The sequence below is a fragment of the Magnolia sinica genome, chromosome 5 (assembly GCF_029962835.1).
Source record: "Magnolia sinica isolate HGM2019 chromosome 5, MsV1, whole genome shotgun sequence".
NCBI lineage: Eukaryota > Viridiplantae > Streptophyta > Magnoliopsida > Magnoliales > Magnoliaceae > Magnolia > Magnolia sinica.
Genome location: NC_080577.1, coordinates 99585552 through 99601753, shown reverse-complemented (window position 1 = coordinate 99601753; position 16202 = coordinate 99585552). Strand labels below are relative to the sequence as shown.

The 16202-nt window shown below is 39.6% G+C and overlaps 1 protein-coding gene across 3 annotated transcripts in view; it reads left to right on the top strand.

Moving 5' to 3' along the window:
• LOC131246419 (uncharacterized) overlaps window positions 1-16202 on the top strand; it is a 68698-nt gene that overhangs the window by 3356 nt on the left and 49140 nt on the right. For all 3 annotated transcript variants that reach the window (XM_058246528.1, XM_058246527.1, XM_058246526.1), the window contains exons 3-4: window positions 1706-1767; window positions 10278-10315. In XM_058246528.1, the coding sequence (XP_058102511.1) occupies window positions 1706-1767; window positions 10278-10315 (100 nt within the window). The remainder of the gene's footprint in view (window positions 1-1705; window positions 1768-10277; window positions 10316-16202) is intronic.

Here is a 16202-nt window from a genome sequence, read left to right as displayed (position 1 = left end):
GAGTTGCCAGCAGGAAAGCATGCCCCTACCTAATATGAGCTTGATGTTTATATTGTAAGGTACACCCTCAAATATGAGCTTGATGTCTCTATTGCAAGGTACAAAGCTTGTCTTGTGGCAACAGGATCTACCCAATAGTGAGGAGTTGACCACCGAAATGTTTGCTTTCGCGGCAAAGTTACACTGTGCGGGTTCTTCGATCAGTCACTGCATTTCACAACTGGTCCCTTCATAAGCTTGAAGCGAACATGCATTTCTTCATGGAGAAATTTAAGGAAAAAACTGTACATGTCCCTACATCCTTGGTTCCATCGACCAAGAGAGAAAGGAAAGATGTACAACTGAAGAAAGCAATTTATGGTCTAAATAGTCACTCAGGGCATGGTTTGAAAAGTTTAGTGTCACTATCTTATAGATTGGTTTTTTAAGGAGTTCCCTTGATCACGCTATGCTCATAAAGTGAAATGGTGACTCTACGACCATCCCAATTGTCGATGTCGATGATAGTCCTCATTGGTAACAATGATCTAGAGATGGTGTGGAGTCCTTGGCCAATGTGTTTAGTATTAAGGATTTGGAGCCTACTTAGTATTTACTTGGAATGAGGTTGCTAGATCAATACAATGTTTCTTTATCTCGCAACAGAAATATTTTCTTAACGTGCTTACTGATATAGAGAATGTTTGGTTCTCGACCAGTGGATACTCCTATCAAAGTAAATCGTAATCTTCATGATAAGTCAGAAGTCCTTAGTGAACCTGGCATGTGTCATTGTTTGGTGGGAAAGCTTATTTACCTGCATATGCTGTCAGTGTGACATGCCAGAACACGCAGCTTCCATGCTCCCACATCTTGAGGCTGTCTATTGTATTCTTTGTTTGAAGTTTGCTGCTAGAAAGGGTTTACAATATTCTAATCATGGCCCCTTGGATATGAGTGGGTACTGTGATCCTAATTGGGCAAAATCTTCCAATGACAAGAAGTCTATGAGCGGCCGTGGTACCTTCATTGATGGTAATTAGTAACTTAGAAGAGTACGAAACAAACTGTGGTAGCAGAACCCTTTGCTGAAGCTGAATAGTGTTGAATGCTCATGTTGTGTGTGGAATTATATAGCTTTGTTCTCCCATTCAGGAAATGGGGTTTGGTGTTCCTACTCTTGTTCCCGTACATCGCGATAATCAAGCTGCAATTAACATAGCCTCTAATCCAATCTTACAAAAGAGAATCATGCACATTGATGTTAACTGCCATTTTGTTGGAGAAGATTTCTGCCAAGTTATTGTCTACTCCATCTCACTGCTCAAATAATTAGTTAGCTGACATTCTGATGAAAACCTACAGTTCCTTCCTCCCATCTTCAAGTTATTTTGGACAAACTGTGCATGTGTAGTATGCCATTATTTATGCTCAAGGTCTTGTTTGTTGATTCAATATGTTGTTTAATCATGTTTGAATTTAGTTGTATCTCAGGAAATAATATGGTAAGATGCCAATTCATAAGATCCCCCATGTTTGTCACGTTTTTGTGGCTCCGATGGCGTTGATTGTTTCATTAATAAATGAGTAATGGATGGGGTCCCGTGTAGTTGTACTTCACAAGAATGTGGCTTCTTTACGCTTCATGAAATGGCTTCTTGCTATATCGTTCCTTATATTATTAGTGCAAGACTATGTATACTAAGTGCTTGATATTTATCCACAGGGTAATAATGCCAAGGCCCCAAGAGAGGGTGGGAATAATTCATCGCAAGACTCGCAGCAAAGGTAGAGTAATAGACCTATACTTGATGCGTATAAGGCTATCTATTTAAGAGTAATGCTTTGTGTAGGCAAATGGTCTCCTTCAAGATTTTCTTTTCCACCATTTAAACACCTCTTCAATTCATTCTTCTTCATATTCTAAAGTTGTTCGTTCATTTGTAACTTTGACCTTTTGTAGGTGACTAACCATCTATAATGTATTCCATGATTTTCACCTCAGAAAATGATGCAGCTTAAACTATTTTGATTTTCTCATGTTTGAATAAAGTCTATTTATGCGCTCTTTTTTGGTTGGAAACTTTGTAAGAAATATGAGTTTCTTTTAAAATTTTTATTTATTTATTTTATAGATGTATGAGTAGTTTTGTTGTGAATGCATTTCTAAATACACACATTTTCTCTCCCTTGATTTTTATTTTGAAAATTTTTATTGTCTCCTTTATTTTGTTGATATGTTTGTTATGCAACTAAGGATCCTTGAAAAGCTTTGTATTTACATAGTTGAATCCAAGGTGTGCCGAAAGAGTTATGTAACGATCGTATCAGCCGTTACGTAACAGTATCGACCGACCCCGTTACTGGATAGGAGGTCAAATCAGTGTTCCTTAAAAACTCACTATAACAGTTCGTTACAGACTCGAATGGTCGTAACAGAGCCATTTAAAAGAGAAACAAAAAAGAAACATACCTTTCCCCCTCCTCCCTCTCTCTCTTCCTCTCCTTTTATTGTAAGAAGTGAATATATGGCTGCTTTGTGTCCATGCATTTAAAAAGTAAAAATTCATCCAACTAGTTTGACTATAAGTTATGATCTAGTGGCGGATAACTTCCAACCTTTCTTGTGTGTGAAAAATCCACTCCATCCAATAAGTTTGCCCCATCAAGAGGATCACCTTTGGAAAAATTTAGGCATATCCGCATTCTCATCAAAGAGTGGACTGTTATGCTATCATAAACATGGTTAAAAAAGGAATACATATTTAGAATCCTCTAAAATTTTGGGAGTTTTCACATTTTTTGGGATTTTTTTTTAAAGAGAAGAACTTTATGGTTGAGTCGCACACCACAAAAACAATAGAATTAACTGGGGGGAGGGAGGGTAGTCTTTCAGAAGACAGTCCCCCTCTTCTTCCATTGTACTAACTTGTTTAAATCAGTTCCTTTACGCATTTTGGAGGCTTTTACATTAATAACCTGTGCAGTTTGATCTTCGCACTACAGTACGACTTACATCACTATTTCTCAACACTCCCCCTCAAACTATGTGTGGGCGAAGGCTGGACATCCAGTTTGCTACATGTCTAGTGATGATCTCATGGAAGCTGCTTAGCACGCATTTTGGTTGACAGTTGAGAAGAAGGGACAAACATGGTATTGTGGTATGAAGCTGCCTTGAATCAACTTTCTCATGAACAGAATAATACTCGAGCTTGATGTGTTTTGTATGTTCATGAAAGATTGGAATTTTCGGCATATATGTAGCACTATTTTTTTCCTGGTGTGTGATGAGCAGCAATTCATGGACTCTTATATTTATTGAACCCAATTAGCAACCTTCCATTGGATACCATACAACAAAGAAACCCACCTTACAGATTTGTGTGGAAGATGGTGGGTGAAGCAGAGGATGATGGCAAATGGATCTGGTAAAGAACAGCAAAGCAAAGAATAGAAAAAAGGGGCCGTTCTCGTATTTGTTTGTAACATCCATTACTCCATATCTCGGAAAGAGATTGTAAAGATCTTCTTTGGCAAAATTTCTGATGTCTTCATAGTTCATCCCAGCGAACATGATTTCTGGGAGTAGTAAAGAATTTGACTTTTGAGGTTGTGGTATATCGACGAAGCTCAGAAGGCCATCCAGGAGATAAATGGTAGAAAGATAGATGCAGAGTTTTGTTGGTTTGTGAAATGATCCCGGCCGTGTGAACAAGGCTAGAATAGGGAAGCAACGTTTGTCTGGGAATAGCTCAGAACATTGCCTCGTACTCAACAAGGTCAATATCAGGAAGGCTGAATCTTTTTTTGATGTTTTGTACTTATCCAAATCTGCTGGATCTTCCCGGTGGGGTTGGATGCAAATCTGACGGTTCAAATTCATTATCCCATTGATGATAGAAGATCCAAATATCTTCTGAACAATTTGGTTATTTTGTTAATGGAAGTGATTTGAGCCCGATCGGGTTCGTGGATTAGTTGAGTTCATCATCATCCAGTCATCATCATCATCATCATCAACATCTAAGCCTTATCCCAACTAATCGGGTTGGCTAAATGAATCCTTTCTGCCATTCCATGTAGCTGACCCAATTAGTTGGGATAAGGCTTAGATGATGTTGATAAAAGATGCAAGTATCTGCTGACCCGTTTAGTTATTTTGGTAATGAAAGTGATTTGAGCTTGATTGGCATCGTGGATGGGTTGAGTTCATATCCATTCTGTAAAATCAGGTTTTTGTTGCTCATCGTCCCAATCTTTTTCCTCTCATTTCCATCCAAAGGTGACCTCAGAGCACCCAACGAGGTTTGGGCGAATGGTCTTCACCATAGGTTTGCTCCCTATAGGTGAGGGTTCGATTCCCCTCCTTGGCTTTGAAGCAAGCCAGGCCATTTCTACAGTTGGGGCCTAGTGCCAATGAGAAGTAGCCCTAAACAGGGATGTGGATCAGACTATTTGGTACCCAACTACGCATGGATGGGATCAATTCTCATTGAAATTGCCTCTTGATTCTGTAAGGTGTTGGACATTGATCCTGCTGCTACTGGGAGAAGATTCTTATTATTTGCAAGGGTGAAGGCATTGGCAGACATTGTCACTAACTTGCGATAGGTGACTGAGTGAGAGGTGGGTGGCCTTTTGTTTCAGGTTGTCATGATTACTGAAGCCTCTTATATAATCTGCCACTTAATCGTGTTCCCTAGGTGGCGGATAGTAGGGTTTGCTGCTTGAGATAAACTGGTTTGGTCGGGCCTGTTTAAAATATTGATTATGCTTGGCTGGGCCAGGTCCATGGCTAGCTCTAGTGAATGGTGGCTTTCAGTTTGCCCTGAAGTCCAATCCATATTTTAACGGTTTCTAGGATAGTAGATTGTCTAGCAAGGATCCCCCTATTCATTGCTCTTAACTGAGGGAGAGATTGAGGGTAGATATTGCAACAGAATGGCCTACATGGCAATGGCATGGATGTTGTGGCATGTGGCTTGCATGCAACTATTAATCCTTCTCATACCTGATGCGACACTTGGCCCTCGGATTCCAAAATTTTCAAATATTCTAGGGCTTTCCAGCTAGGTCAGTCCCTTTAAATTTCAAATCGACCACCTTTTTTGATGCGTCGCTTGCTCATAATATTAGTCAAACTTCTAGCTGGATGATAGGATGTTTTGAGGCTTAATCGTGACATGTGTTCATCCCCAAGTACAGTGATTTAAATCCCTAGGTCTCTCCCCATGGAAGCACTAATGGTTTTACCTTTCCTATGGGTGCTAATTTGGCTTTTGATTCTTACCATCCCCCCTTTCCCCTGAGGTAACCATTCTACACAAACAAATATTCATATAAAAAAAAGTGGTGAGGACAATAGTCCCCAACGAGATTGCTAGGAAAGTAGCAAGTGAGACTAAATGTATGGCTTATGATCTTTACAACAGATTGGGGTCAAAAGAAGGTGAGAAAATATCTTCTAACTTGTAAAAATGAGAGAAAGGAGGATGGGTAGCTACGTAGATGATGTTAGATGCATTAAGAGCAAGGTATTCAATAATGGTAACAGTGTCCGTAATGGTCACCACTGTTAAGTTTATGACATAACAACATTTAGTGGGGGGGGGAGGGGGGGTGACCTATATCGGCCTGTAATGGACTGTTACACCCCTGAAATGACTGTTACGGCCCCGTAATGCATAACAACACCCACTATTATCGTTATGGCCATCACATAATCGTTTTTACATACCTTGATTAAGAACGATAACCAAAGGGTACTAGTAAATGACAATGAGATTAATGAAAGGTGGAGAAACTATTTTCAGACCTTGTTAAATGACAACCAATTTGAGAGCGTAGGGATAGAAGGAACCAGACACTCAAATGATATAGGAGATCATAGATACTTTCATAGGATTAGGATATCTGATGGAAAAGAAGCTTTGAGAAAGATGAAAGCAGGAAAGGCCCTTGGACCAGATGTTATATCAATAAAGGTTTGGAAGTGTGTGGGAGATACTGGGTTATTTTGGTTGACAAAGTTGTTCAACAAGATTGTATGATCAAAGAAATTCTAGAGGAATGGAGGAAAAGTACCATGGTACCTATTTATAGGAATAAATGAGACTTACAGAGCTATACTAACTATCGTGGGATTAAACTTATAAGCCATATTATGAAACTATGAGAGAATTGAGCAAAGACTAAGGCATGAGACGAATGACTCAACAAATCATTTTGGTTTCTGGCCTGGGAGGTCTACCACGAAAGCTTTTTTTCTCAATCAGACAATTAACGGAGAAATATTGTGAGAGGAGGAAGGATCTCCACATGGTTTTTATTGACTTAGAGAGTATAATATAGGGTCCCTAGAGAGTTAATCTAGTGGATCTTGGGAAAGGAAGGAGTTTCAAGAGGATATATCGATGTGATTAAGGATGTGTGTGAGTGAGGACCATTAGTGGAGAGACGAATGAGTTGTCAATTACCATATGCTTGCACCAGGGGTCGACATTAAAACGTACTTTTTCGCATTGGTTATGGACGAGTTAATGAGGCATTTGCAAGAAGAGATCTCCTGGTGTATGTTGTTTGTAGATGACATAGTTTTGATTGACGAGATGAGGGAGGGTATAAGCACAAACCTAGCTTTATGAAGGGTTGCTTTAGAATCTAAAGGATTTAAAATTAGATGGACTAAACAAGAGTATATAAAGTGCAATTTTAGTAACAACCGAAGTGAAAACAAGGAATTAGTTAAGATTGCTGACCAAAAAGCATCCCAAAATGATCACTTTTGATACTTTGGGTCAATAGTTCATGAGAGTGGAGAGATTGAGAAGGATGTTGCCCTAGAATTCAAGTTGGGTGGAAGAAATGCACCTCTGGGGTTTTATGTGATTGACTTGTACCACTCAAACTGAAAGGGAAAATTTGTAGGATAGATATAAGACCAACGTGCTTTATTGAACAGAATGTTGGGTTGTTAAGGAACAACATGTTCATAGGATGAGTGCATATGAAATGAGGATCTTCAGATGGATGAATGGGAAGATGAGGAAGGATAGAACTAGAATGCATTTGAGGGAACTTAGTAGTAGCATCAATAGATAATAAGATGAGGGTAAGATGAAGGAAAATAGACTTTGATGGTTTGGTAATGTGCGTTAGAGACTAAGAACTGATTTGGTTAGGAGTGAGTTAGTACATGTTGAAGGATCTAAAAGGGTAAGGGGAATGCCTAAAAGGACATGGATAGGGGTAATAAGAAAAGACTTGGCCTATGGTCTAACTGAAGTTCTGGCCCTTGTTAGAGGGAATGACGGAACAAGATTCATGTAGCTGACCCCAATTAATTGGGATAAGGCTTAGATGATGATGAAGTCTCTAACGGTTTCCCTAGACATGAGATGGTGGAGCCTTTTTGGAGGGACATTCAAAATGAGCGTTAGGGAGGGGGGGAGGAACGTGAATCTAATATTGACTTCTTTAGCAGTGAGGGACGATTTGTAGGATCTATAGGAGGTAGTGTCTAATAGGGTCAATAAGTACAAGGTAGAAGGTTGACTCAGTTCAGGCAAACTACCTTCGCGCGAATCACAGAGCCGATTCACACTGATTCGAATAAGAGGGCCAGGCTTCTGCAGTGTATAAAAGCAAATCATGATCAGGAACTGGGTAATTTATGGCAGCCAAGGAATTGGTAATGACTTTAATATGATGAAGATAATCAACTGCGGATGACCCTCCTTTTTGAATAGTTTAAAGTTGGCCTTGGAGATATGATGATATGCCTATTCAAGATGTCTTGGATGGGTAGGTGGTGGTTTTTCCTGGTTCCCCATCTAGTTTAGATGAATGAAAGGGTTGAGAAGCCCCATGTTGATCTCAAATCCATGACAGTTGATCAGGTGGGGCCAATCGATTTACACCAGGAATTGGATCCTCTCAATTAAGTTTGTCCGGAATCATTTGGATCAAATCCCATCGGTGGATTTTTGTGTGGACACCCTTGAATCAACTAAATGCAATTAGTCCCTAGGATAACAAAAACAAACGGCTTTGATAGCAATTAACATACAAAGATTTGGAGAAAGAGGGTTAAATGTTAGTCAACAAGAGAAATTCCAAAGCCAAAAAAAAAAAAAAAAAAAAAAACTCCAATGGTAGGATCTATCAAATGTATAGTCAAAGAAAAGAGAACAAAAAATTTCTCATGGTCCATGCTTTTCAATAAAAATGAAATAATGTTATGTAAAGTCATTCTCATCATATTTCCATGTTTCTAGTCTCTATACTTATTAAAATAATGGGGAAGATACAACTTATTAAAATGTTAGTGTAAAATACAACTTGGACTTTCTTCCACTTTCGGCTATTTCGCTTATAATGTGGGGTCCACATTGCCATGCACATTGTTGGTATTATCATTGTCGTATCACCATGCTACCTCTGTTACTCTCAACATTGACCATGCTTCCACATCTATGTTGGATCGTACTCAAATGACAAATCATTGTCCAAGTGGAACTTTTTCATTATTGCCATCCAAGAATCAGAACTCTTGTAGAGGATATATACATGTTTTGAAGGTGAAAATTGTAGTTCATAATTTTTGCTAGTATTGGCATCTGAATGGCCATCTTTTGCACGGTGAGAATTAGTTTTGGTGTGTTCAAATTTGGTTGCTGTCATTGCAGTGCAAGCATGTTCATTATGTTTGAGTTTGGCCATTTTGGTGGCAATGAAGGTGCCGAGATCGCATATTTGGATGCTTTCATGAGTGGGTATTTTTTTGAATAAGCAGGGTTTTGAGAATCCGTAGTCCTTGCTAGCATGGAAACTTATTGGATTTCAATGGATATTCAAGAAAAAAAAGATTTTGATTGATTTTCCAAACTAATTACTGGATCTGCCACACTGGTCGGGGGATCAGTTTCTTCACCATCATCCTCGTATAATCAGATTTGATCTCCACTATTCATTGGATCCTGGCTCAGCAAACCTAAAGCATTGTGAACCCAAGCCATTTTGCACCTGAAGCAGTTGCTAGCTGCTGCCTAAACTTGTCTCAGTACATTTGTGCTGCTTAATGAATTGCAAGTCACCGGTGTTTGAATTTGGATATGATCTCGTCTTTGGATCGGATCTTATGTTCATTGATCTAATCTCCTGTTTACAGATCAAATTCCTGTCTAATGGATTTCTCTCTGGTTCATTGTTTTGCATCAGCATTCCGATATTCGTCGTCAATGTCAACTCCATTCACCGATATGATCCCCGCCTCTGTTCTTGTTGATCATGAATATGAAGGCTTTTCTCACCAACAATGCTCCTGTTGTTGGTATCTGTTGCTTGAAGTGTTCAGTCAATGGTATCTGGTAGTCAGAATTTGAAGTTTGGCATCACTTATCAAGATGTCTGTTACTGTTCATGGCATTTTAAGCTCTCGTCACTGCTTGTTGCTTCTCACACCCACCTTGGAAACCATCTCTAGGTGTTGGAGACCTGATCGTTGTTCCTGCTGCTAAAGAATGCTTCAAAAATTGGTTACTTTTTTCACCTTTCAAACTCGTGGGCAGATGTTAGGGGATAGGATAATATGTACAGTACAATCTTTACATAGCTGTATTATACCTTGATTAGCTGTTAGATCTTGTGCTTAGGCTGTATATATTTCAGTTGATCAATGGAATATACAAGCAAGCTCTTCACTCTATTGTCTCCATGTTTACAACCCCAAATCCGTGCTGAGCAATTTAAACCCAAAATACTCAAATGGATGGTGATTTTTCTGCGTGGGGTCCACTTGGACTTCAGCACTTGCAATGTCTTCCTCTTTCAAGGATCTTGATGTTTTGAGATGGGGCCATTGGCCCCACATCACCCACCATTGCTTCAAATCCATTGCATAGGGTAGGTTAAGTATGGACTGCAGTAGGACATGTAACCCTGATCTAATGATGGTAACAGTTCAATCAAGATCTTTCATAATGCATGGCTCAGCTTGGTGTCCATTTTGTGGGATCTCGGATGGAGAATAAAATCATCCTGGTGATTTTGGGCATAGTTTCTTACCAATAAAATCACATCATGAATCTAATATTGGTTCCGTTAACTTAACATTGAAGGTGATTGATCAATTTAGAATTATTAATTGTCTGTCTTGTATCTGTTTTGCATTTTTCTCTGGAATTTGATTTTTTTATTTTTATTTTTTTTATTTTTAACCCATTGTAAAATTTTATAATATCTTTACCTGAACTAGCTCGCCTTTTATAGCACATTTGTTCTTATCTTTGGTGCAGAAAATCCACATCTAGGAAATCTGATACAATAATTGATCGTAAGTGGATCGATCATTTGACTTGTCCTTTTAGATGTATTGATTATTGATCATTCAATGTAGTTACTTCAATGTTCAGACTTTCCAGATCGTTCATTATATTATTATTTATGATCATATTGGCTAGGTTTATTATTCTAGAATTCTATAATGTGTTTACTTACATATTTGTTGCCTTTTAATGTATGGCCCATTTTTAGTTGACAGTAACATGTATGCTTGTACTGCTGTTTGCTCACACATGTGGGACAAGGCTATCATGATGATGATATTGTTGAATTATTGGCTTCGGTAACTTCAGCAGTTGCAGAGTGAAGAAGAAGCAGGATTTTTTGCTAGGCAATTGTAGAATTACATTCGAATCTTTCACTGACTATGGCTGTGTTTGTTTGTTTAATGCTGGACAACTTAGAATTTTATCGTATAGCAGAAGATGCAGCATGGTTGCATCTTCTTGGAATGTCATTGAACAAATGGGCTTTTCACGACTAAATCTGCTTGGAATGTCAGTTGTCAATGGCATGATATATATGAATGTCATTGCTGCCTTTGGAGATTGGAAGGCCCACAAAAATGGTTGTTTCTTATGTTGAGGTTTGGCTAATAAACTTCCCACAGATGACAATATTCAGTATCTTGGCATTTATATGGTGTCCAGTTGTCAGTGCTGTCTATTCCCATCAATGTTTTCAGTATTGATGATATCGGCCAATATATCCTACGATATGTCTTGTATCCCACCTAGGCGATATGAAACTCTAAGTTAGTTTCTGAAATTCTTTGTATTGTAGAAGATATCTCATGGTATCACAATGTACTGCATAATTTGCAGATGTTGCGGAATATCGCGACCAGTCCCTTTTATAGAATTCTCGATATCGATCGATATCGCGCAAAAACATGGGAAGCCTATTTTTTGGTGAGCATTTAAAGGGTCATATGAATTGGTCACCATATACATTTGGGAAGTCTATTTTTGGTGAGCATTTAAAGGGTCATTTGAATTGGTCACCGTAGAAACGTGGGAAGTCTTTTTTTGGTGAGAATTTAAAGGGTTAGACTGTTTAGAAATCCTAACTCTTTAAATGCTCACCATACGCGTCTTCTTACGTTTGTGAATTATATGAATTGACTTTGAATATAATTGCATCAGTCCAGTCGGACAACACAGATTTTAGGACCCTATACAAAGGAAACCTCTTATGTGCACTTTTTTTTTTTTTTTTTGGTGATGTTTTGATTTCCAAGTTTGTATTGATGTCTTTTTTAACAATCCTTGAAGTTACATTGAACAATTTGATTAGTTTCTGAATGTTTTCCAACAACAGCGATACATTACGCGATACAACCGATATATCCCATACAATAACCAATATGTATCCGTATCCCAAGGGTGAGATACATTACGCGATAACGATACGGAAAACATTGGTTCCCATATATGATGAATTCGTGGATCACGTGTTGAGAACATGGCACCTAGCAATTTGGATTTGGTGGCATTTTAGCATGATATTGGGTATTCTGTTTGATGCCTTTTAGTCCTTTTAGGAGAGATGCAATCTGTGGTTCTGCCACACATCTATATCCTCTTCTCAACCTAAGCACTATATTGGTCTCATTCCTATTCTCCTTTCTTGTGAACTTTGGTAAGAATGCAATAGGCGTAGATTTGATGGCCATAGTCTTGGTTATAGCATCTTTAGCCAAAGAATTGTTCATCCAGTAGCTCTTACTTAGTTGGGTGTCAAATTCCCTAGAGAAATCAGCTTCATGGATAATGTGACTTTTAAGTTCTTTGTGCATTCCTCTGTCCTGTGAAAAGCATAAGGTGATTATAAGCAGATAGGTTTGTCCCCTTATTGATGTGTTCAAACTAAATTTGGATAGTGCATCACAAGGCAGTTTGGGTTTGAGTGGGGGTGGATAGATTCTTCGTTAGCATGATGGCTCAATGGTGTTTGCGTTCTCTTGCTTTTATTTAATTACTACAAACAAAATGAGAGCATTGTTAGTTGGCTTATATTCCTAAACAAATGATTTGGCAAGATTGCGAGATCACTTTCACTTAGATATGGGATAGTTGCCCTTTCTACTCAGACAAGGGATAGTTGTCATTGGAAGATCAATCTTTGTGGAGCTTTCATGGTTAGGTCATTCTATTGTTTTCTCAGAGTTGGTGCCATGAGTGGTTTAATAGCCCATACTGCATCCATGTGGCATCATCTTGGTCCTTGAGTGGTTGCATTTGGTTGGCTTCTTGCTAATGACAAAGGTCTATTTTTTAGTTTTATAGATACAAAATTTATTGAGAGACCTACTAAAGCAAAAGCAAGGGGGCGGAGAAAGAATACAAAAAAAAAAAAAAAACTAAATACAAAAAAGGAGAAAAGTTTGATGACTTTTGACACATGATTTTCGTACTTAGCCAAACGAGCCTCCATGCATCCAATGGCATCTTTGCGCCACATCAACTCAGCTCCAGCAGCTCTGTGCCAAACGATGATATCATAACGTCATGACAAGGAAGCAAAAACCAACAGAGGGCTCTGTGCTAGGAAATTGCTAGGGCAAGAGTAGAGGTCGGGTGCTAGCAAAATTGGGCTCACAAGCCTATAAATACCCCAAGCACTCATACGAAAAGAGAAAGAGAGAGAGATCAACACAGAGAGATATGCATAACATGCCATGACACAGGTACAAGGACAAAGCAGGGCTTGGACTTTGGAACTTCAGGTGCAATAGTCATAAGGTGAGCCTCACTTACCTAAACATTCTGCCCCATTCACTGGGAAGACCTTGTGCCATGTACTAAGGAACCAAGCAAAGGGAGAGACCTTTTGCCATGGGTTAGGGCCTCTTGAATACAAGCTTCGATGCCATGCGCCAAGCGCTATTGGATTGAGCTCTATGCCCAAGCGCAGATCTATCAACAATATTTGTGCCCAGGTGCAGGGTTTTCCTTTAGCCTGCCAAAGGACTATGGGCACAGACAACCCACAACAAACCTCTCACACAACCATGCCTTGGACTGGGCACAAACTTCTTTATAGTTAGTGCTTGGCCCAGAGGATCTCATCACCCGATTATGGAAGCTAGAGAACCATCTTCCACCTGTCTCTGGTGTGTAAGCCCCCATGGCATTGTCATGACAACCGTTTGTGTATGCTTATGACCATCACGAGCCTCTTGGTTCTATACACTCCAAAGACAAGGAACTAAGAACTAAAACATGTTTTACACTACACAGTAGGACATGTACTCTGATTTTTACCTTTTAACTAAGGCTTTAAAAAAAAAAACCCCTAGGGATGTAATTAAGGGCCCGTGCCAAACCATCGCTTGGATTGTAATAATTCCTAGATATTAATAAAAGCTACTCAACCAGACTTTCTTTGGGTGCACAGCATGTAGGCGTTTCCGTAAGTGCACAAATAGAGTCCAAAATACTTGACAATTCTCCAATGGGAGCAATGTTTTCTCAACGCAATCAAAGGATGACGAAACTCCCTCACGATGAATCTTCCCTTTCTCGTGCCTTGTTGGCTAATAAGCTATTTGATACCGCCTCTCATGGTCAAGCCCATGACACCAACCATGCCTGTATGAAACACTTAACGCCTAACGGCTACCAAAAACGTCAAGACACTCCTCCAAACCCTTAATTATAATGATACATTTTATCTCAAACAAAAATGGCGACTCCACTGGGGAATCTATAACCTTTCCTTACGCTATTGCCAGAATATGTTTTAGTGATTTGGGGTAGGGGATGTGTCTTCGTGAGTTTTATGATGCAAAAAAGAACATTGTTACATCAAGAGAATTGATAAGTATTCTCCCTTGTAGACCATGCATTGCCTATGTCTTGTACACCCAAAGTATAACAACTTAGTGCCATTTTTGACATCTCCCTAGTGCAAAAAATGGCAACTCCTAACGGGACATTCCTTCATCTATAAGGTTGAACTAAAGCGTAATAGACATGTCCTCATGTGGCTGGCTCACTCTTTATGCTTCAAAGAAGACTTCATTGTTATTGTTGGAATTTACAAGAAACAACATCAAACCTCCCTACAACATTGGCATTCACTCCTCAAGAGGTCTTCTTATTCTTTCTCCTCGCTGGAGGATTCACGGTTGTTATACCACTCGGGCTGCCCACACTGTTCGCCATTGCACTTGCTTAGGCAAAGGCCACAATAATAGGTAAGGCCTTCACTCCAGCCAAGGCCACTCAATGGCCAAGGCTGCTCGTAGGGTTGGTTTTGCCATAACAACACAATTCGTCATTAAGACAACATCCATGGCTAAGACTACCTTAACGGTGAAGGCCTTTGCTCGAGCTAGCATTGCATTAATGACTAAGCCCACCTCCTCATATGAGTCGTCAACTCGGGTTAAGGCCCATGCAATAGCCTGAGTTCCAGCAGCCAAGTTGCACCCGAGAAGTCTTCTTTTGAGCCTTAGTTACCTTAACAACCATGGCTTCCATTGCCTTTGCCGGACTTGTTTCGGCCTATTCTAGATCCCAATCCATTGGTCCTGAGAGATGTATGTTTGTTACATCCAATAGCTCCTGGGGTAGATCTACTTCCACCCCCGCTTGCCGACCGACATGTCGTCAATCACACACCTTGGGTGTTGAGGGCCTTCTCACAAGGCGGTTGGCCTGCGCCCTTCTTGACAAGGTGCCCTTGCCAATCTCCCAACAATGGGCTGTCCAGACGCGATCACAATTTTCATTTTCGACATAGGATTTTCCTTCCCTCCTAGGTATTTTGTATCGGTAACAGTGGCTGTAACAATAACCATTGTTACCGATATGGGTATCAACCTTAACGACCGACACGGGGGTGTAACAACCGTTACAAACCCCATAAGGGTTGAATTTTTTTTTTGCCAGAAAATTTCTGAAAAAAAATACTTTGAAAATCCATAATAATGTAAATATTCTAAATATGTATTCATTTTTTGTTTTGAACATGTTTATGGTAGCGTAATGGTCCACTTTTTGTGAGAGTGTTGTATTGGGTTGTCTGGTGAATTTATGAACATGGTTATGTGTTTCTAATGTTTACATATCATAATCAAGCATTAGAATTACAAATTAGAAAAAAGGCATATATACTATTTTTTTCAATTTTATGAAAAAATGGCCCTCGAAGCTTCTATTCGCCCAAATCACTTCAATCTACTCTTTTAATCCTAAAAACTATAGTACAAGTGGTCGAAATCTGCTGTAGAATGATATAAGAAAGTTTTTGGAATGAGAAAAGTGTAAAAATGAGGAGAAAAATGGCCATTGTTTTTACCATTATGGGGGTAACGACTGTTATGCCCCGTAACGGCCACTATGGCCCCTGTAATGGCTGATACGGTCCCCAAAAAAACAACTGCCCCGTTTCACACTCGTATCACGTAACGGTCACAATTGTTACCTATACGTACCGGCCTTTACGGCCATATCGTAATGGATACGGGACACCTTGCTTCCCTCTCTCTAAGGATCTCCTTTGTGTCCACTACGTAGTTCCTTGGATGCTCAATCACTTGGGTTAATCAACACAACTTCCTCCTTCGAGCAATCTTTGCACATGCTGGCTCGTGCTATCAGTCTGCCAGTTAGCTGATTTGCCCACTTGCAGACAACCTTCGTCATGATGGCTAGAGGATAAGATTCTAGTACTCTTTAGGACCAAATGGCCCACATCTTCAGAGAAATGCAGACATGGAAACCAACCTAGATGCCATGTTGACGCTCATCACCACCATAGGGGCACAATTCATGCCATGACGTTAGTGACCTAGGTGGCCGCACCACTGTTAGAGGTGCCAATTGTCGATGAACAAGTTTCATTTGTGATCCCACCACTGCAACAGTAGG